General features: G+C 40.1%; 1 protein-coding gene across 9 annotated transcripts in view; it reads right to left on the minus strand.

Annotated features, from left to right (window-relative positions):
• The window catches only part of NAALADL2 (N-acetylated alpha-linked acidic dipeptidase like 2), a 913,317-nt gene that overhangs the window by 115,158 nt on the left and 775,608 nt on the right, over positions 1-22,551 (minus strand). For 8 of the 9 annotated variants that reach the window (XM_073359348.1, XM_073359349.1, XM_073359350.1 and 5 more), the window contains one exon: positions 14,873-14,968. In XM_073359348.1, the coding sequence (XP_073215449.1) occupies positions 14,873-14,968 (96 nt within the window). Of the gene's footprint in view, positions 1-11,149; positions 11,323-14,872; positions 14,969-22,551 lie in introns of those variants that run through there. The other variant, XM_073359355.1, reaches the window with a different exon arrangement.

A 22,551-nucleotide genomic window follows, 5' to 3' on the forward strand; every position in this document is an offset into this window, starting at 1 on the left:
ATTGTATTCCTATCACCTCCAGAGAAAGGGAAGTGCCTAGAAAATGTAAAAGGAAACTTAGTTTGATAGCATCCTGTCTGGCAAGAACTCACTCATCAATAGCTGGGATATGAAATCCTCACTTCTGTATTGTTTTGTCATTATAGTTATAGTTTGTCTGTATAATCTCTGTGTGGTTCTGTGATTGTTCCTGTCTGCTGTATAATTAATTTTGTTGGGTGTAAACTAATTACGGTGGTGGGATATAATTGGTTACATAATCATGTTACAATATGTTAGGATTGTTTAGTTAAATTTCAGGAAAATGATTAGTTAAGGTATAGCTAAGCAGAACTCAAGTTTTACTATATAATCTGTAGTCAATGAAGGGTGTGGGTGTGGGTGGCAGGGGGTGTGTGTGTGTGTGGGTGAGGGAAATGGGAGCAGGGAATGGGGGTAAGAAAATTGGAATCATGTTTTGCTAAAGGGGGAAATGGGAACAGGGAATGGGAGTAAGGAAGTTGGAATCATGTTTGGCTAAGGGTAGGAATGGGAACAGGGACACAGGTGTAAGGCTCTGTGGTGTCAGAGCTGGGAAGGAGGATACTAAGGAAGGAAACTGGAATCATGCTTGCTGGAAGTTCACCCCAATAAACATCGAATTGTTTGCACCTTTGGACTTCGGGTATTGTTGCTCTCTGTTCATGCAAGAAGGACCAGGGAAGTAAGTGGGTGAAGGAATAAGCCCCCAAACAGCTCTGTTGAACATGCCTATAATAGCTAAGGGGCTAGCTACACCTTTCTGGAGTAAGTGCGCCCACCTCAAGTCTGGGCCTCCTGCTCTTACCTGTCTCTGGTTGCCATCTCACAATTCTTCCACCCTTAGACTGGTACATACCCTATGTATACCAACCGCTTATCCCGCTGCAGTACCAGCTGAGTGTCAGGCACTTGCATTTCTTCTCTTTGAGGACTTGTGACCAGCGATATTGGCCAACAGTCTTCTTCAAACAAAAATATTTTTTTTTAGTAGTTGGAGTAAAACACAAACAGCTTACAGTCGTACTTAGTCCTCTAATCTTATGCTTCCCTACAAGCTAGATACTCAAAAGAGTTGGAAAAAAGCCATTTCGCCTAACCTGGATTTTTTCATTAAATTATAACAATTCTGAAAAAATTTCCCAGAAAAACATTTTTTTCTGAAATGAAAACAATTTAGAAAAAAAAATTCAGAATTGCTTCAGTTTTTAAAAAGAATTATATTAATGTTTTACAATATTTCATGATGTCAGTAGTATCAGTACATATGACGTCATAATACAATATAGTCGTTGAAAAATTCTATTCTATTTTATTTTTAGATTATTTTATTTCACTGTCTGAAAAAACATTAAAGGCAGCTGCTACTTAGTACAGATTGAAACATCTTATTTTCTAGCTCAATTTATCTTCTATCTCTGTTGTAACATAGCCGGCTAGTGCCTCATTTAAATACAAATGCAATGGCACCTGTTACGCATTTGTTTCTTTTTCCTACTGGCCCCTCTTCTCTCTCTGTTTTAGCAGTGAATGCAAACATTGTTTTAAGACCATTTTAAAAGGCTGTTTAAGAAAAAACAAAAACAAACAAATATACAGGATGTTGCTGCAGCCAGTGGCAGGCTCAAAGGCTCCTCCTCCCCGCATGTCCTAGCTCTCAGCAATACACGGGCCATGTCAACACTGATGCTCTTTTCAGTGGTAGCTGTTATTTATCCTCTGCAGTGACTGCCAGTATTCAAGCTGGAGAAGGGAATAGTTCCCTTCCTTTTTTTTTACTTTTACATTTCTTATTTGTGATGTGCTTGTCCTTCCTGCTCTACTCATTTCCAAACAGCATTTGATCTTTAAGAAAAAATAGCCTAGTATAATGCACCTGTGGTATAGTTCATATAAGGTACAGCTGTTCTACTGTTTTTCATTATAGCTTTCATGTCCCATCTGGAACAAAAATGTGCATACAACTTATCTGCAAATGCTATAAGGAGCTTATTTTATGTCAATCTATATTATCTCAAATGTCAACTATAAAAATGGTCCTTCAAATATTACAGCCCATGCATAAATAAGGTCTAACATCTGTAGGTATGGAAGAAAAGAAACCTATCTTTCCACATGGGATCACCTGTAAACTGTTTGCATGAACTAATAGAAGAGGTTCAGCTGGTGTCAGATGGTGCAAGCAGTGATAGAAGGATATTAGAGGGGGTCTCTTGAGTGGGGGTAGCCGATGCATATGGAAAAACATAAGGAAGACCAGTAAACTCCATCTTATGGTTTTCATCATGCACCACAGGATTTGAATGAAGGGGGATGAAATGGTGTGCACCACTCAAAGCGAAATGTACAAACACATGCAGAAGTAGTTAAAAATCAAGGCCACTAAGGCTAAACCTGTAAAAGGCATCCTAAGATACAGGGATTCCATGATTTTCACATTTCAAAACATGCATTCCTGACCTTTGTCATTGTGGAAGGATTGCCATTTTCATATTAGTTCATACATGCTTTAGTATCTGATCGCCCATCGATTCAATATATAAAACAAATGCTACTTATATGACACTCATATAAGTTACGTATTTTCACATAGTTAGTTTTGTTTGTTTTTGTAGAGAGAAAGAAAAATACAAAGATACCCAATAGGGTAGAGAAAATAGGAATTGGTACATACACAAATATTTAATACAGTATTTATATAGTACGTAACAAATAAGATATTTGTGATTGAAGTGGATTATTTACAAAAGAAATGTCAGAGATAGCAATACTGTTGTATTCCTGGTACAGTTTCGTATAAAGTTTAGCTCCCTTGCTCCCACTCTCAGCAGAGAAGCCAGTGATTCAATAGGCACGGACACTGGAGTGCCTCCTTCGGCCTCAAAAGGAAAGAAGGACTGAAATGCATTTGTGGGCACTATGTGCATTGCCAATTCTTGTGCTGCCTTGTCTCTGGGTCAAGAGTAAACTTCATTTACCCACAGTCTTGCAGTCATTCAGTTCAATTTCAAGGAAAGTGTTCATTTGTAGCCTCACCCAAAGAGAAGAGTTGGATTGTAATGTATCTTTTGTATGTTATTTAGATATTTAGGTCAGAAGGGACCATTATGATCATCTAGTCTGACCTCCTGCACAACGCAGGCCACAGAATTTCACCCACCACTCCTGCAAAAAACCTCACACCTATATCTGTGCTATTGAAGTCCTGAAATCGTAGTTTAAAGACTTCAAGGAGCAGAGATTTCTCCAGCCAGTGACCCATGCCCCATGCTACAGAGGAAGGCGAAAAACCTCCAGGGCCTCTTCCAAGGTATGTCTATAACCTGAATGCGACCAAGACATCTTAACTCAAGAAGAAACAAAGGGTATTTCTCCCAGAAACAGAAGAGGAAAAAAAAGTATTTATTGAGGGACATTTGAAACACACCAGTTTTTAAGGTATAAAGGCATAAGGATTCTAGATTATACGACTCCCTCATTGAATCACTATCAGCATCACTAATAACTTTCTCAAGAGCTAGTGATTCAGAAGCCAGAACTCATCATAGAACCAATTACGACATTTCTAGCATGCCTTTTGTCAGTTTGGTCCCTGCCAAAGTAGAATCAGTGCAAAGGTTTCATTGCTGAGAGTCCAAGTGCTGGTGAATGGCCCCATTGGCATTCCCTCAAACACTGCCATTGAAGCTCTCAGCAATGTGCAGTTCCTAAGCAATGTATGTTGTCATATTAAAAGTTACACACAAATATTTTAAAGCCAGTATTGTTAACTCACATAATCATAATCATAATGTAACTATTATGAAACTGTGAGAAAGTTGCAGAATTGTATTGATGGGTCTTATTGAAACAAGTTAATATACCAATGATGTTAATGGAGTATCACCAGATTTATTCCAGTGTGCGAAGAGATTGAGGTCCAAGTTGTTTGCACTAATTCACCTATTGCCTATGGTGAGGCACATTCCATGTCCAGCTGTAACAATGTCTCAAGGCTCCAGCTGACAGATCACTAACTCTTGTTCTGCAACTTGCTCCAATAATGAAGACTTGGGCCAATGTTTGTTTACACTAGGGCTAACTTGCCATTATAACACCACTTCTTCTACCATCAGGCAGCCCATATATTTCTCCCATTGCACCCAACCTTTTAACCCATCCCAGGCCTTCCAGCAAACAACCCCATATTTGCCTTCAAACAACTAGTCTCTAACACAGGGGTCTCAAAGTCCCGGCCCGCGGGCCATCTGTGGCCAGAGAACCTCCCCACTGTGGCCTGCAAAGGAGAGACACAGGCAGACACACGGCCGGTAATCTCTGCTGTAGGCACCGCCCCCCACAGCTCCCATTGGCTGAGGGAGAGGGACAGAGAGATCATCATTAGTTGCCATGCAGAGTCAACCATGGAGCCAGCATCATTAGTTGCCGGGCAGAGTCAGCCAGGGAGATTGTCACTTTTTTCCACAATGAATATAAACAAGTCAAAATACTGAAAAAAGAAAAGGAGGACTAGTGACACCTTAGAGACGAACCAATTTATTTGAGCACAAGCTTTCGTGAGCTACAGCTCACTTCATCGGATGCAGCTCACGAAAGCTCATGCTCAAATAAATTGGTCAGTCTCTAAGGTGCCACTCGTCCTCCTTTTCTTTTTGCGAACACAGACTAACACAGCTGTTACTCTGAAACCTGTCAAAATACTGAACACAACTATCTGATGCACACCTTGCTGCAATCCTAAAGGTTTCAACTGCTCAGTGACTGATACCAAATATCAACAAACTCACAGAAGTGAAGCATTGCTGGGTGTCTGGCAAACACTAAACACTCTCTGGCAGGTGAAGAATTGTATAAAGTTGTTTGACAATTTTATTATTTCTAAGAAATTCAAAATAAAAAAGACAATATGAACGTTTTCTTTTTTGAGCACCATCTTCAGTAACATTATTGGCCCACTGGGAGGATTTGAGGACTGACACTGGCCCGAAGGTAAATTGAGTTGAGACCTCTGCTCTAACATATGCTGATCTGACAGCTATTCTAAGCCATCAGAGCACCTACATGCTCTGATTATACACTGTTTGCCTCTTAATTAGACACTCATTCACCATTCACCATTTCACCTGGTGAACCCAAGAATACCTTTACCTTATTCATTGGGTTAGGTTAGATTAGTTATGCTAATCAGCCACCATAGGCTGACAATTAACCCTAATTAGCTAATCCTTTACTCTTAAACATAACCCCAGGTATTTATGTTTTAAACTTTTCATAGATTCTAGTACCAGATAATTCACACATTAGATTTCATTAAGGTTCCACGGTACCTCTCTTTGAGAATGCAGCCAATGGGCACTTTACCAATGACTCCACTGGGTGCAGGTTCAAGCCTTTTATGCACAGAACAGGTGCAACATAGGCAGTTGCAGTTTAAGCTTCTCCCACACTGATCTTGCTAGTGTCCATCTGCTGCTATGGGTGAAAGACTGTCTCAATCTCCAGGATCTGTGGCCTCTTATTGTAGACTGACACTGAAATGCCAAATGTGCTAGTGGTCCTATGCTGTGAATAGCTAGGAACTAGACTAAGACCACTGTGCTAGCAGGCTACCTAGAAGCCAGTAGACAACTCACACTTGTTCTGGAAACAGACGGTTTTGATGACCTAGTTTACCCACAACCATTTTGGCCCTCTGTGTGGACAGCTCCCATGATGAGTCAAGTATTTCACAAGCCACCCATATGTAATTTACATGCAGTTTGGCATTTTATAATACTGTTTTAACATTTACTTTGTGCATATCTTTAAATTGTACAGCATCTTCATAGCTGGATCAGAATAAATAAATCCTGACTTAATAAAATAAATATTGCTTTTATGACAATCACTATGCAACAAATGAATCGCTTATGCTGTGATTTTAACATTTTCTCAGTTTCTAAATCTCAATTTGATATGATAAAGCTACTCTGACTTCAATGCATATATACTAACTGTGTCCTAAAATACCAATTATGGGTGGATCTTCGAAGGGACAGACATAGCATCATTCAAATCAAGCCCAACCTGATCACTAAAAGAGTCATGATTGTAATTTAAAATGCATTTTCTCTGACATAAGCAGTTGAGAAAGGGCAATGTTATAAAGGCATGGCACTCAGACTTTGATGCTTTCTAGTGAGATTTTTCTTTGGGCATTACAACTTGGTAAAGGAAAATTGAAGATTATGCATAGAGGCATAGATGACTGTTAAAATATTAATTTGCACTAGCAGCTGATGGACACTATTCAAATTAGGAAGCACCAAGATATGGAGCATTACACATATGATTACAATATACTATTGCCTGCTTTTTAGGCCTTAGCATGGACCAAGTGCCACAGAGCATCATGTGTAAAGTCCTGAGGTAGCCCACAATTCTCTGAGTCTACCTACATTCAGACTTCATCATCATCTTACCACACACACAAAACATTGCGAACAGATTCATGACCTACAGTTCCAAAAAAACCAAAACAAGCCACCACCACTACAGGTCTCTCTACCTCTTGAGATAAGAAGCATAATTTTGCTAGCTCAGCTTTGCAAAAGAATCAAATACTTGATATTTGTGTTCCATCCCCTAAACAGCAATGGTACAATACTCATATACATAGTATTTACAGTCTAAATCAGCTGTTTAGAGCACAACTTGTAAAAACTTTGCTTCTTCACTCAGGATTCGTAGAAAAGGCAGGTTGACTGAAATGACGTGTGGTGGATATGCTGATGGCTTATTGCTAATGAGGGAGTCACCTTCACTGTTACATTCATAAGGGCAGTCTATTAATAGGGCAATACATTTAAAACATATATGATGTATTATTTTCTGAGTGTAAAGTGCACAGAGTTTAAGAAAAACTCCCATTTGAAGATGGGATGGTACCAAGGCTGGAGAAGCTGGAAGGGATTTATCCATTTCTAAATGATACATGCAATTTTGGCAAGTGCACTGATATTGCCTTTTCAATTTGTTTGTTTGATTTCATGTCATAAGTCAGCAGGATTCTGTCCTCTGTGTTTAAGTTGGGGACAGAACAGCTTCAAGAATGGAAGTCAGGTTGGTGAGGCGGGAGTCTTTAAAAAAAAAAACAACCTCTGTCGGAGGTATATAATTTAGCAGCAAAAATACCCAGAGTGCATGAGATAAGCTTTTCATACAACTGTGGGTACATCCACACTGCAATAAAACAAACCCTCACACCAAATGTCAGAGCTCAGGTCAACTGACCCAGGCTCATGGGGTTAAGGCTGCAGAGCTAAAAATTGCAGTATAGACGTTCGGGCTCGGGCAGGAGCCTGGGCTTTGAGTTTCAGAGCCCAGGCTCCAGCCTGAGCCCAAAGATCTACACTGCAATTTTTAGCCTTGCAGCACGAGTCAGCTGACCTAGGTCAGCCATGGCCATGCTGTGGGTCTTTTATTTCAATGTAGACATACCATAAAACTCGCAGAATGCAAAGCACTTTGTAAGTAACTATTCACAGTTACTAAAATCAGACACTAGGTGCTAGATTCTCAGGTAGGGTAAATCCATTACACCAGCTGAAGAACAGGCTCAGAACTACAAAAATTATATTAGTTATACAGGGGTCAGTGGGAGTAGGCCCATCAATTGGTATTCTGTATGCATTATTCAGGTTCATGCATTTTAGTGTGCAAGACAATTTCTTCTCATCATTTTATGAGTATGCAGGAAGCAGAGTCAGATTAAATATGATAACCAACACTATCCATGGACCAAACTGCACGTTGCCTTGAATGCTGACAGCACTGTCAGGGATCTCAATCAAATTTTAATTGCATTGTGCCAGAACTTCAAGGGTCAGCTCTAGTCAATACAATGCAGGAAAGTAGGAGTCACATGTCTGCGTGTAGTAGGAATATGTCCATTTTTAAATCATAACCAGTGTGCCCATCAGGACAGAATATTTGGTGCAACGCTAGCCATTTACTCCCTTAATTCTGAAGAGAGAAAATTCCTTTAACATGCTGCATTATTTGGTGAAAGGACAATTTAGTGATTAGCTTCGGCTTGAAAAAGGAATCAATTGTTGACAGCCTCATTTTAAATAACAATGTGCTTATAAGTAGTAAAAGCAGCCAACTGCATAAGCTATAATATTTCAAGTAATATAATGAAAACAATAAAATAAACCTCTCTATGATGGAAAATATGTAGTCAGTATAAACTCCAATTTCAGCAAATGAATTCTTTGTTTGAATTTAACTATACATTTGTGAATGAAGAAAGGCAAGACAGGTCTGTGATATTCCCCTCATGGGAAAGAGGGGTGCTTTAAAAACCTAGATCCAGTTTACGGCAGTTTGATTCTTTATTAGAAACAACGTTCACTCTCCACATTTTACAAGTATATGCATTAGCGCTTTTTTTCACTTATTTAATATGTCAGAAAACATATAGTGCATCTCTCCATGGAGATACTCTGCATGGAACAACAATAATTTGGTGTAAAAATATAGAGCCTGGAGTGTTTTTTTAAAAAGGCATAATTTGAGCACGTAGCTTCAGAGTACCGCAAAGAAAATGTAAAGTATCCTTTCAGATTAAGCAACAGTATTAAAAATGCTTATACATTTCTTTAACTATCTTTCTTTACATCTTAAATCTAAATGATATTTCCACTTAAGAGACTCTGACAAAAGCCTGATAATTCAACCTGCCAAGATACACCAAGGTTTCCTAGGTGTCTAGAGAATCGCATCAAAAATTCTATCGACATCATTAATACAACTTGGCTTTGAAACTCAAAAGACCAAATAAAAGAAGGCTATTTTGTCTCTCTCTGTTTAATTCATAAAAGGCTACAGAACTTTATTTTCAAAGTTACAAGATCTTAAGAGAGATGTTTCTGCATTCTTATCCACCCCCTCTGTTTTACTTTCACTTGAATAACAATGCAGATCTTTATTTTCAGGCAGCAGTATTCCAAGAAAAACCAGCAGGCGTACAATAGCTAGTATACTCAAAAATATTCTAATGGTTTGCTTTAGAACAGGACAAAAAGCAAAATAATAATAATACGAATAATAAACCCAAAAAACAAAGCACCAAGTCTCATGTATCATTCATAAGAATGAAGTACAATAGGCTGACTTCTACTACTATTCATACAGTGACCACGGATAACGAATCAAAAATAGAATGGGCAGAATAGGCACGGTTTAAATGATCTATGGAACTGAAATTTCCTTTCTTTTACTAGATCAGACATTTCCATTAAGAGTGAACTGAAATGTGTTTTTTTCTTTTTAAAAGAAATAAAACTTTATTGAGCCTTTTCCCCCTCAGGGGGATCACATTGAAAATCAATACGCATACAGCATACAGAAAATATGTTTAGAGTTGGGAACGTGCAAATGTATAAATACACAGTCAGGTTTTGTTCCCTACTAGTAATCTGAAAACCATGAGTTCTAACTGCTGAACAGATAATACAATTATTCCTTTTCAACCATCTCTCTTTTTCCCCTTTTCTCTCACTATAATTAATCGCTAGCTAAGTAACTTCAGAAACTGAACAAAGACACAGCAAAACAGAGTGTAGCGGTATAGAACCTAAAAACTGACTCTGTTTGAAAGAGTTTTGCCAGGTAGCTTTTGATACCAAAGAGGACTGAGAACATCAAGAAAAGGATTTAAAAAGTCTGACCATGAAGGCAAGAGAAGAAGTAGGACTGACTCTTGAATGCTGTTGCCCTAGATGAACTTCAATGTGTTCAATGATTCTAACCCATCCCTTTTTAAACTATTCTACTGGGTTATTTATTACAGAATTAAGCTTTCTGCTGTGTAATAATTACATTTCCTTTTTACTATATCTCCCTTGTGTTTGCATTTTTCTTCTCACTCTTGTTTGTTTCTGAATTCTTTTTCTTCCTTGATTTCCCTCAGTTTTATTTTTCTATGTCCAGTAACTGTTCTCTCTGTCATTCCATCTCACTTCTTTCCCCTTATGCCTTTGTCTGTGTTGTGTTCTCTCCTAGCATCCCCATTAAAAACAAACAAACAAAAAAAACCACATTCCCTGCTCCCCTTCAATTTCTCCCTCCTTCTTTCCTGTCTTTTTCCCATCCATCCTTCCCTTTGGTTAGCAAAAGAAGTTCACTTCTGAGTCAGGACTGCAGAAGTAGGCCTCAAACATATAGATTCTGTCAAGCAAAGTCAATTAAAACTTCTATTTAAAGACATCAATGATGTGTGCAGTGACCATGATATATTTGTGTGAAAGCAAGTCCAGAACTCTCTGCAAGTCCAGTTTGCTATTTTCTGAACAACAATATGAGTGAATAGTGTTATCCATGTCCAACAGGGACAGGAGTACAGACATCTGGGCCCACCCCTTCTGCCTGATACACTTGAGATTTTCTGGATTCTCTCCCTGTCCTCAAAGTTTTTAACTGCACGTCAGTAGTGCCATCATAAGAGGAAGGTTAAGACAATAGAGAACCTATCAGCATTATTATTTAATCCCAGAACCCTTTGATTTTTATACAGGCCCAAGCTACATGAAAATATACTGGCTTTGGGTTTGGCACTCTCAATAGATTGCAGGCACCCAGTTACCACAGGATATGTCTCCCCTGGAGCTAGAGGTGTGGCTAGCAGCTTGAGGAGACATAACTGCACTAACTCTGATTGAGACAGTACACTACAAATAGAAGCATTAGCACGGTGGCGTGAGCAGCAGGATGAGCGAGCCCCCTGAGTATGATCATGTCCAAGACCCCCAAGTACGTACTTGAGTGGCTAGTCCCTCCAGCCAGAATAGCTACAATTCTATTTTTAGCACACTAGCTTGATGAGAGCTAGAACAGATGTGTCTCCTCAAGCTGGAAATTGTACCTTCAAGATACTGTATAGACCTACCCATAGCTGGAGTATATTCAAGGGAGTGGTGTCCTCAGAATACAAGCTGACTGTGCTCTACCCTAATCTCTTTAAACTTCCCACTGACTAGTGATGTTCTAGTGCAAAGGCACATGAGAAAAGACAATGTGTGACTCTGAAGTCAACAGTATTCCCAACCCCCAACATTCAGAAATCATGAATCAGGCCCTCAAAAAAAAATCACAAGATTATTTTAAAAAAAATTATGATTCTTAAGCCAATACATTTTAAGCTTTCTTTGCCCTCTGGGTTATAGAGCCTTTAGGTTGTGCTCAAGTCATGTTTTCCAGCTTTTCTTTGCCACCATGAGGGCTAATGAAAGCTGAGATTCTCACAAATCCTGGAGTTGGAGCCTTAAGAAAAAACAACAAATAAAGTGAGACATGCTATAAAATCACAGGAGTTGTCAACACTGCGACACTCAAACTTTCAATGTTATACAGCCTGTTAGTGCTACAGCAAACTGTAAGCATCCATCATCATCTACATTGCTGCTCTGCAAGACTCTTAGGTCTTGGATCTTTTCTTACAGAACTTTGACAACCTGATATTAATGTTTGCATTCAAGCGTGGGTTCATGTGAATAAATAAAATATTATGTACTGGGTAGGCAATCCACCTTGTAGTAGCTGCTCTGTATCATCTCCTCTGGAGTCCAACTCCTGACATTCAGACTTCTGATATAACTGTATACTTTATTCTTGCTATTTCATACCCATATATTGTATATAAAAACGTGCCCATATCCATATTGTACATTCCAAGCATGGACATCACTGAATGTACACAGTAAAACGGTAGTTGAGCCAAAATGTTTTGCAGTACATTTATGCTACCACAAATGGCCAGAATAATTTAAGCCTCTTTCTTTTATACATGTTACCCCTTTACCGAAATTTCTCCATGTACATACCTGTACTTTGAAAGAATTAAGAGCAGGTACCACTAATAATGTAAAAAATTTGCTGTCACGTTGGAACCCATAGCATGGAAATCAGTCTCACGTAAAAAGACCAGTGGAATAGTTTCTAATCAAAAGACTTGTCTGAACCCTGATTACATATCCTGAAACTCTCTTGCATGGACATGCAGCCACCAGTATCAAATGTAGGGTTGACAGAAAACAAGCTTGCCAAGGAAAAATAGAAATGGCATGATACCTCAGGCACAGAGGCAAGAATTCAACGAACAATTCAGGCTTTACAATTAATAACACATCTTACAAAAATAAGTTAAAGGAGCTGGATTGTTACAACAACAAGCTACAACAGGCTTTGATTAGTAGGTTATTGGTGACAGATAAAAGTCCACTGAATGGGAATCCACTGACTTCAATGGTCTTCAGACCACATCTGAGACAGTTAGAGGTACTCAAATCAGAAGGAGCCTAGGGTGTGCATCATTAGCCCTCTAAATGCTCATCCATTTATGGCTGACAGCTCTTGCTATCCAGTACAGCCATGTTGCTTCTCTCCACCACACAGAATATATATGTGCGAGTGTGAGAACAAACTTTACTTTCATGGGCCATATCCTCAGATGGCATAATCTGATTTAGCTCCATTGATGTCAATGGAGCTACACCAATTTACACAAGCTGAGGATCTGGCCCCATGACTCTATGTGCTATTTATCTCCATAAAAGTATTTTGGGATATAGCAAGAAACACACTGCAAAAATAACACTGTAGCATACTGTATTCTACACAGTTTTATCCCAAGAGACTTGCAATGAGCAATGGGAAGCTGTGAAACTACTATAAAGTCATGTGTGATATTCCAAAATATTAACAGACAACTCTCTCATTACTTTATTAAAGCATGTTTTTCTAGGCTAATCAACAGGTACTGAGGGACTATTCAAAGGTAGAGTATTCATCGTGGTCATGGTTCATCATGAAACAATGATTAAATGATTCACATCTCCTCCAGCCTCAGGGTTCAAAGATGGGGGTCTCATGATCCCTTTTAAGTTGCTTTGACATGAAGGACCCATGTCATAACAGCCACCTTTCCTGCCAGGAAGGACCAGAGGGGACTCCCCCATCATTACTGCTCCTTAATCTTCAGTACTCCCAGCCTCTTGCAGCCTGAGGCTCAAAAGACCATGTCTGTTTTTTTTTAAAATCCAGAGGAGTTACTATCTATCTTATCAGTGCAGCTGCAGCACCTGCCTGCTAAGCCTACACCCTGCTAAGCCTCGGGAATTTTTTGTTAGAAGTGTGTCCACAGCAGCTGCTTTTCTAAGTGAAATAACTCCAAATATAAAAAGCACTCAGTTCACAAGGCCCATGTATTTGTAACTTATAAGAAATCCTGTTCTTACGCTCTTATAACTTAAGAAAAAGCATCTGGTTGCATTAAGTTCAATTTGTTTGTAGTCTTACATCTTGTTAGAGCCAGGGCTTATTGGAGTTGTAGCAGGGTTTATTCTCACCTGGGGGGTCTACTTGTGGCTGCAGCTGGGGATTAGCTCTCTCATAGTCACAGAGCTTCCTCTTAATGGTGTGACCCTCTGGCCAGGTCATTATACAGTTTTCCCCTTCCAGGGTAACAAAGTCTCACCTGATCAGCTGTCCGGGTGCCATTCCAGGCAGTCTTCCCATTCAAGACTGACACTTTCCCAGAAGAATTCAGGCCTGCCCACTATTCCAGGCTCCAGCAGAAGGGACCCTCTGCCCAGCAACTGAGGTCTGCTCAAGCTCCGAGCCTGTTGCTGCTTCCCTGGGCTCTTTCCTACCTCTCTTCTCTATCTTCTTGCCCACCTCTGGGTTTACCACTGGTGTGTCCCCTGCTCCCCATGGCTACTTTCCCTTCCCAGCTTCTGCCCAGGGTGTGTAGTGCAAAGCAGGATCCCAGGGCTTACTCTCTGCCTAGAACTCCTCCTTGAACCTAGCTAACTCCCCTCCTCACTAAAGAGTGACTACTGAGCTCCTCCCTATAGCCCTTTTCCACCAACTTTCTCTCTTTCTAAGCCTCATTCCAGCTCCTCCCCCAGCTAGGCTTCATCAGCCATTAGGCCTTATCAGTCCTTGGCTCTCCTGGAGGTGCAGCCTGTAAGGTTAATTGGCTTATTTCACCTGTTCAGGCTTTGTATGGGGTAGACACCCCATCACAGGAAGGATGTGAGGAGGAAAGAGGAAATGAGAGCATCTTGGAGGACCAGGGAGAGGTTGCTAGGATATACTAGCAGATTGTTTGGAGGCACACTCAGGTCATATTAGAAGGCTGAGAGAAGAGCTAGAAAACATTCAGATGTTTTAGATAAGCATTTGACCTTTGTCTTGTCAGGTTGGCCATTCATCAGAAGCTAGCAGGCAATACAATAATACTATATCTCTTCTAGTGGCAGAACCCAACCTAGGGGCCCTCTAAAACCAAAGACACAACCTCCAGTAACTTGTTCTCTACTGGGGAGGCTGGAGCCAGCCAGTGTTGCTCAGAAAGCGAGTTGGTCACGTTACCTGGGAGATACACTGATTCAGTGCCACTCTTGGGGAGGATCCAGGAAGAATTCCTGTGGTGTCCCAGTCATAAATTAGCCATTCACTTGTAGTAGATTTCCCACAAAAAGGATGGTGCAACACTCTGCCATCCAGTGAATGGTACCAATTCAACTGTGCAACATGTCTCTGACCATGAGACAGGAAGTTACATAAAATACAGCTTATATAAGGTTACAAGTTTTCTTTGTTCATGCAATCTCATCAGTATCCCCAGTAGTGCACATAACAATACTAATATGACTGAAAGACCCACATGTTACTTTTAGCTATGAAATAAACAGACCCCTAGGAAGGAGACATTTCATCTTTGAAAACAGCTTGTCTGACTAACAAGCACAATTTGCCAACATGAAATAAAGCATTTGTGACTTAGGTAAGGCGTCTCAATTTCCCTTACCTTAGCAATGGTCTCATGCAGGTTGAACAAGGGATCCAACTCTTCAGTTACTGTGTTATGTGCAGGAAAGAGAGCTTCAAAGAGAAAGCTTGGACTCTGTGGAAAAAAGAGAAGAGAAATCTTTTAGGACTCCAAATGGACTTCCTTTGTCAGATGCTTATTGGATTTTGTTTCAAGATTCAAAGGACTGCACATTGTTTTAAAGTTTGTGCTGATTATTAGCGTTCATCTTACTGATCTAAATGAATCATTCCAAGCTGCTGAAACAGACACCAAGAGCCTAGTTTTATAACTGTTTCTGGAAGGATGGTTGTCTTCATAATTATATTTCCCAATACAGTTGAGTCTTCTACCTAGAAGTAGAAGATCCACACTGATTTCATTTTAAGCTAGCTAGCAATTTGATGTTTGAGGTGATCAATTATGTTTAGTGTTCAGAAGATATACACATATGATAATAAGGGATAGATAGATATGTCCTGTGTAAGAGTAATTCCACACACACACAGAGGTCATTAAATTTTATGTGATGTGCACTTCTTTTTGTACAATAAGCAAGAAGGAGGTCAGACTGCCCCTGTCAAAGGCCCACATGAGCCCAGCACCTTAGGGAATAGGTTTGCATCAGACTTACAGAAAACAAATTAACACTGAACTCAAGATAGCCACCTACATGTTAAACTCCTTAACATAAACAATTTTCATTCACAGAGGTCCAAAGCAAATACACTAATCAAGGTTGGGGTCCTGACTGGCCAGGTTACTTGGCTTAAGGCAGGGAGATTGATTCTTCCTTTCCTCCCTCCCTCTCCTGACTTTACCCAAACGTGTCCCCTAGCAGAAACAGCCAGCTCTTTTTATCTGGCCTGCTGGGCCTTGATTGGCCTCCACCTGCTCCTGCTCCATCTAGGTGCCAGAGGACCAACTCTTGGTGGTTTGGTTGGCAGCTCATCATGGCAGGCTGCTCTAAGCCACCTCTGGAGAGGTCAACTTGTCTTCTTCCCTTACAGCAGGATACCTTCTGAGGGGGGGAAGCACTAAGGCAGGGTGCTTGAAGGTAGTGGAGCCTCTGGCAAGGGGCAACAACTGCCAGGTACACCCCATCACAGCCCCTTTGTTGTCACAAGCAATAATTGATACTAATGTGGCGACTCAGTCCATACTGCAAAGTACTCCACATGGAATCTGAACACCATACTGAACTTACTCTCTCAGGAGAAGTTTGATTTAATTTAATTTTTTTTACAAAAACTGATCAGGATCTGGTTGGATTTAGAATACTATGAAACCAAGCCTGATTCTAAACTGGCTGGGGACCTGGATTGAAAGAGTTTAATGCATGAATATTAATACTCAGAAAAACTTTCTAAAAACAAGCATGTGATATAAGTGCATGAAATAGTTAGGAAAAGAAATCTGCACCACTGTTTTATGTTTACAGTTAGAATAGTGTGTGCAGGGAGAGAAAGGAAGAGAGTTGTTAGTCTTATTATTTGTACTGTCTCATTGGACTCTGTATAATTTGAAGGGTTTCTTATGAATTCTCTGCAGAATGACTGTTATCCTATAATCCTTTATCTGACAACCCTCCCTGAATTTCTAGAATCCAGTTTCCAATTACAGCAGGGCAATCTCAGAGCAGATGTCTGTCTTCTTCCAGAGGCCACCTATCTTTCTCTGTGAAGGACACACAGTGCTCAGACATTAACAGCCACTCATCAAGCGGGGCTAAGTAGAGAATGTATTATTAGTTAAATTAATTTATATTTAAGGTACAAATCATGGAATATAAGCATCTTGGGGCAGAAACTGTATTTTCATAGAGTTTTGTACAGCACCTAGTAAAATGTGGCCCCGATCCCCATTGGGGCCTCAGAGTGCTATTATAATACAAATAATTCTACCATCAAGTAAGTTGAATTTGCACTCTAGGATCAGAAATGGCTAAAAATCACTCTGCAGTACTGTGTTTACACTGCTATAAAATTAACAGTGGTGCATGTCTAAATTCTTTTGGGATTAAGTTGCAAGGAGGGTCTAGTGCAGACTATAATATGGTTGAAGAAGTTCTGAATTTGAGTTGACCATCTTATCTATTCTGGCTTTTCTTTCCCAGCTGATTACGCTCAGACAGACCTGTGGACAATACTGACAGATATTACAGAATGTTCTTAGAGGCATTTCCTTTCTACTGGATAATGTACCAGTGGATACCAATGCCTGTCAGACTAACATTTTTGAGGTTTCTCCATCCAGACATTTATTGACGTCCAATAGCCCCTGCCCACATCTGCCAGAAAAGACTCCTACCTAGTATGCACATATATTAAAGTTGTGCCTTTGGGAACTGTAAATCTGGCAACCACATTTAATCATGTAGCCAGAACATTATTTTCATTTAGAGATTGCATGCTGTCAAGTGGTGAAATAAAGCTTTGGTTAAAAACAATGTTAACACTGCTCTGAAGTTTAACTGGACTGATTTGTAATGCCTGCATCCTCCAACCTTTTTCACTTGCTTCGGATACCTAGGAACATTCTCTGGAAGTGAGCTGGAGGGAGACAAACTAGAGGCTTTGTCCTGGCTCATGCACAATTTATACTCATGCCTGAGCCTGGCTCTTTCATACAATGGGTTTTAGGTTTTGTGAAGGGCAAGCAGAAATGCTATTTTGGCAAACACTTTAGTTGGTCTTAATCCCAATGAAGTCACATCCTTCCAAGTTAAAAAACAAACAGCCCATAAAATATATGTGAATTATGCATCCACTGGCGGGTACAGTGTTATCTCTGTAATATACACGTTGAGACATGGAAAGTCAATGGGAGCAGGGCATTAAATTTCTCCCATCATTGGGCAGATATATTTCTCCCATCATTTGTAATTCTATAACACTTTGAAGTTTGGAGGAAAAACAGATATATGGATATACAGACATATAAAATGTATCAGTCAATGTTCCCCTTTCATCCTGGGATGACCGTTTCTGATGATTTCCCACAAGTCCCAAAACTTCCTTAAAAATAATATTATGGAATTAGCACACAGATGCATGACTGAAAACAAAGATTTGGACATTGTATAATCTGTCACAGAAGTATCAGAATAATAAATGATGTAATACATTGCTTGACGTTATTCTTCTCTTCAGAGGAATATCACACATTTTTTGTAAGATCTCAGGCAAACCCCTTGAAGTCATTTATTATAAAGATACAATACAGACATCAGGACTGATTCATAAAACCTATTCATCTTTATTTTAAATGTTTATACAGGAATTGGCTCACAGAGCAAGGCCACTTCAGTTATGGTGGGGAGTCTGTCTAACGCAGCAGCACTAATGCAGTTAATCATCCACACAACTGCAATCAATCAATACATAACCTAGAAACAATTACATTATTTATCCTTATTCTTATGTACCTTATACAAAGTAACTGAAGGAAATAATTACAATTTTAGATTTGCCATACCAGATATGATAATTGGTCCACCTAGTCCTGTTCTCTGCCTCTAGACTTGAGACTTGATGCATCTTACGTAGCTCACACACATATACCCCTCTGTAGTGAAATTGTATTTGTGTATGCTATTTGGGATGTCTGTCTTTTAGACTCTGGCCTCCCTATGAACTTCCTATGTGTCCCCCTTTCCTGTGTACAAGCACTTCCTTCAAGATCACCATAAGTTAGGCAGTGAGACTTATACATTCATAAACATGTTCCAGTTGTTACCTGTACTTGAATTGGCTGAATGTCTGTCCCCAGGAAGACACAACACCCATTATCCCAATGAACATGTCCATTAGGTCTAAGATATGTGTAGGAGAAAAATTCCTTCCAACTTTTGCAGGCAAAGAGCTAACTCCATGAATCACAAGGTTTATTTCTTAATCTCATTCCTGCCTTACATTTCTGCAAACACCAATTTGTAAGCTGCTAGTTCAGCATTTATACTCCAGAAAATCCACATTTTACTCTGCACCGCTGCAAAAGTGGGGAGAATGCTCTTAAAGAGAAGACACCTTCTTTGTGTATATATAACAAAGCAGCCTCTGAAAGAATCTGCAAATATCTACTACCAAATAGTCCAAGATTTGTCAAAAATAGAATCCTAGATTTTGGCTCTTAAGACACCTATGTAAGTGGCCTGATTTCCTGAAGTGCCGAGCACTCAATAGCACTCAGTGAAGTTAATCGGAGCTTCTTTGTCCTCAGCAGTTTTGGAAATCAGGCCACTTGTCTAGGTGCCGACAGACAGCCAATTTTAGGCTCCTATTTTTAAAAAATCTTGCCCAAAGCTTTTATGATAAAATCTATTTTGAGCAGAAATGTCCTTTTAACCCACAACAGTTTTTATACATAAAGAATCAATTTATGAAATAAATAAAAAGAGCTGTGTGCAGCATCCCAGTACTACAGTCTAAACTAGTTTAATTACTGTACGGTTGACTTGTTAATCCCGCCCACTGCTTATTCTGTATTGCTAGAACTTTAAGCAAAAGGTGCTGCACAATACACACCAGAAGTACTCTGAAGGTGCACAAAATGGCAGCACAAAATGGCACCTGGAGTATGGTGATCATCATCATTAGCCAACAAGGAAAGAGAATCTGTGCACATTCCTGTCTGATGCCATGAGAACTTTGATCAGCAGCCATCGATCAAAGCTCTTCTTCTTTCAAATGGAATTACATAAACATAATTTTCTGTCACATTACAGCTGATGCAGAACACCATATGACTCTATGATTGAAGTAAGGGCTTAAAAAAAAATCATTGACATATGTCACAGCACTGGAAGCAGAACAGCCAGCTTCTAGAATATTTCTAAGGTGAAAAGTTAAAATAAGTGATGTGAGGGCAGAGATGGCAACACAGCACATAATTATCACTCAGATACAGAACATATTCATGCTGCGGGGGAGGGGACATCGTCAGAAATAGTCCAAGCCTGTGTGTGTCAAAATTTGAATCTGTTTGGTTTTAATACTCAACCCCCATCACCACTAGGATCTTTCTTTAAGTCCCTTCTCCCTTTTGCTAATCAGACAATTCTCATAGATCATGCCTACACCATAATCTGGTAGCATCCTGAACTACCATAGCTCAACAGCCAAAGAAGAAAGTTATATCAAGTAACTCTAATACTGCCTTTAATGGGGACTGGCAACTAAAACACGAGCTGCCACTTTCAAAATGTGTGGAGGAGTGAGTAGGAGCCAGATTACCCTCCTCCTCTAGGAAGTGACAGCACCTTCTGGAGGATCTCCTCACAGAACTTCCTCCACAGCTGCCGCTCAAGTAGGAGAGATTTTGGTCTTTGTAGAAAGGACCAGGTCTGTACAGTGGATACTCAGCACACACCAAAGCACCCCAGGGGAAACAGGTTTTATCCCCATAGATACTAGCTCCATACACGTTGCTTCTCTGACCCCCACTGCTGGTCTGATTCATGTTGCCATTACTTATTCCACCCCTGTACTTGCATCTTTCCCTCCCTATTCACAAAGAAACCTGCTGATCCCTCAGAGCAGCACATTCTCTTAGCTCCACCACTTCCAGACCCATAGAAGCCCAAACCTGAGAGCTCCCTGGGAAGGAGGAGAAAATGCTTTGGTGCCTTCATATTCAACTGCACCTGGCCTCGCTCCTCTCTAACAACCTACAGGGAGGGATGTATTAGGCCCCAACATTTGAAAAATATAAATGAATGGCAAATCCTTTTGTATAGCCATGCCTTTGGGATCACATGGGTATGCCTCTGTACCCTGATCTGCTTGGTAAGGCTTTAAAAAGAAATCTTACACAATCACCGTGTTTTTACTGGGTTGGAGCACTTTGGCCTGTGGGAAAACGTTGTGCATCTCAGCCATAGAGAAAGGCTGCCCGTTCCAAACCTTCCTAATGTTACATGCGGTGTAACATTAGGGAATCCAGTGGTTGCCATTAAAAATATCACTTGCCAACGGTATCAAAAAGGAGGCTATCTGAAATGCCTCACTGGCATCTGAAATATTTCCATCTGTAATAACAGGTATGTGTTGGGAAAGGTTAGTTTCTAATTGACTGTACTGTATAGACCTACTAGAAACCAAGGCATAGTCTGGCTTTATTCTTACATAAAAATAAGGTAAAATATTACTGTCTTTCACGTACAGCGTTCACCACAGGAAGCAAAGTGAATTTCCCCAAGAACTGAAGCCCACTCTTTATCCCAAAGAGTATAGGCAAAAATTTGATCCCACAGGATGTTTCAGGAACACCACTCAGCATTTAATAGCCAAGGCAATGCTTTCCAGCAGTGAAAGGATGAATGAAGCGTTCCCATTTATTCCTTCAGCAGGCTCACAAAGGCATGCGGGTTTTTTTGCAGCAATTTGCTAAGCAAAGATGTTCACTGCTCTGGTAAACATGCAATAAGGGAAAGAGATGTTAACCTTAGAGCGCGGGAGTCTATCCTTCCTTTATACCTCTCCCCCACACAACAGGAGTTCCAGCACCCTTTCAGATCCTGCTTCCCCCATGAACAAAGTGAGACTCATCCCATCAATGTACCTTCCATTAATTCCTCAGTCACGTGCTAGGACACAAAGCAGACAGACAACCACATATGCCCTTCTGATCAGCCTCTACTTCTGGGCCCATGCCAGTCCTTCCCCACTGTGACTGGTCTCTGCCCTGCTGATTTGCTCTGCACCTCAATGAAGTGTGTAAGAAATTGTCAGCAGGAGGAAGCAGGTCACATCACGTATGATGGAGGTGGTAAATAACAAGGGGCAAACATAATGGTAATTGCTCCTTCAGAGACCCTGTTCTCTTGCCCTTCCTCCCTGCAGCTGGCTAGAAATTCACCCTGACCCCTGCACAGTGTCCCCTAAAATAACTACGAAAACCAAGGAATCAGTTTCATAATGTCATATCTAATTGTGGAGGGATTTTCAAAATCATGGGCAGTTAGACTCCCAACTCCTCTTGGAAGTTTAGCACCTAACTCCCATTTGGGCCTGTTGAAAATCTTCCCTTGGGTGCCTACAATGCATATATCGCTCATATAAAGGTCCTTTGTGACCCTCTACTAAGACCTACGCAAGTATGAATATGTGAATCTGAGTGGATTAAATACTTTTGTTGGTCTGACAGTGCTTCAGAGTTCTCATAATACAATTTTCATAACACATATAAAGTACAGCAAATAATCTCCAAAGTCCCAGTGTAATGCCTTTTGCTCCTCTTTGAATGTGTCTTCTTGAAAGGAAAAAATGACAGGCAAAAAACACCTTTATTTTGAACTTAGCTCAAAAGAGCATCCTTTCCCCCTCATCTTCCTTTCAGAACGATCAGTTAACCTTATCTTCCCAGTACTCATTTAATGAAGCATTCTGTAACATTAGAAAGACATTGATGTTCCACTTTTCAAACAATGGGTCACTTCTGATTAAACTTCGATTGAACATTCAACTTTCAATCTTAAAACAAATTGCCTCCTTTTCTTTTTAATTTGGACCCAATTTCCTGCTGCCCTCAGGTCTCTTGACAGTAGTTAATTGATTTATGAATCAATTAAATGGGGATGGGAAATGCAAAAAACCCACCTTGCTTCCTTTCATTTATTTATGAGGGATATATGCATTGTAATCTACTCTTTATTTACGAGGTTCATTTTCTTAACTAAT

This window comes from Lepidochelys kempii, chromosome 9 (genome assembly GCF_965140265.1).
Source record: "Lepidochelys kempii isolate rLepKem1 chromosome 9, rLepKem1.hap2, whole genome shotgun sequence".
Taxonomy (NCBI): Eukaryota; Metazoa; Chordata; order Testudines; family Cheloniidae; genus Lepidochelys; species Lepidochelys kempii.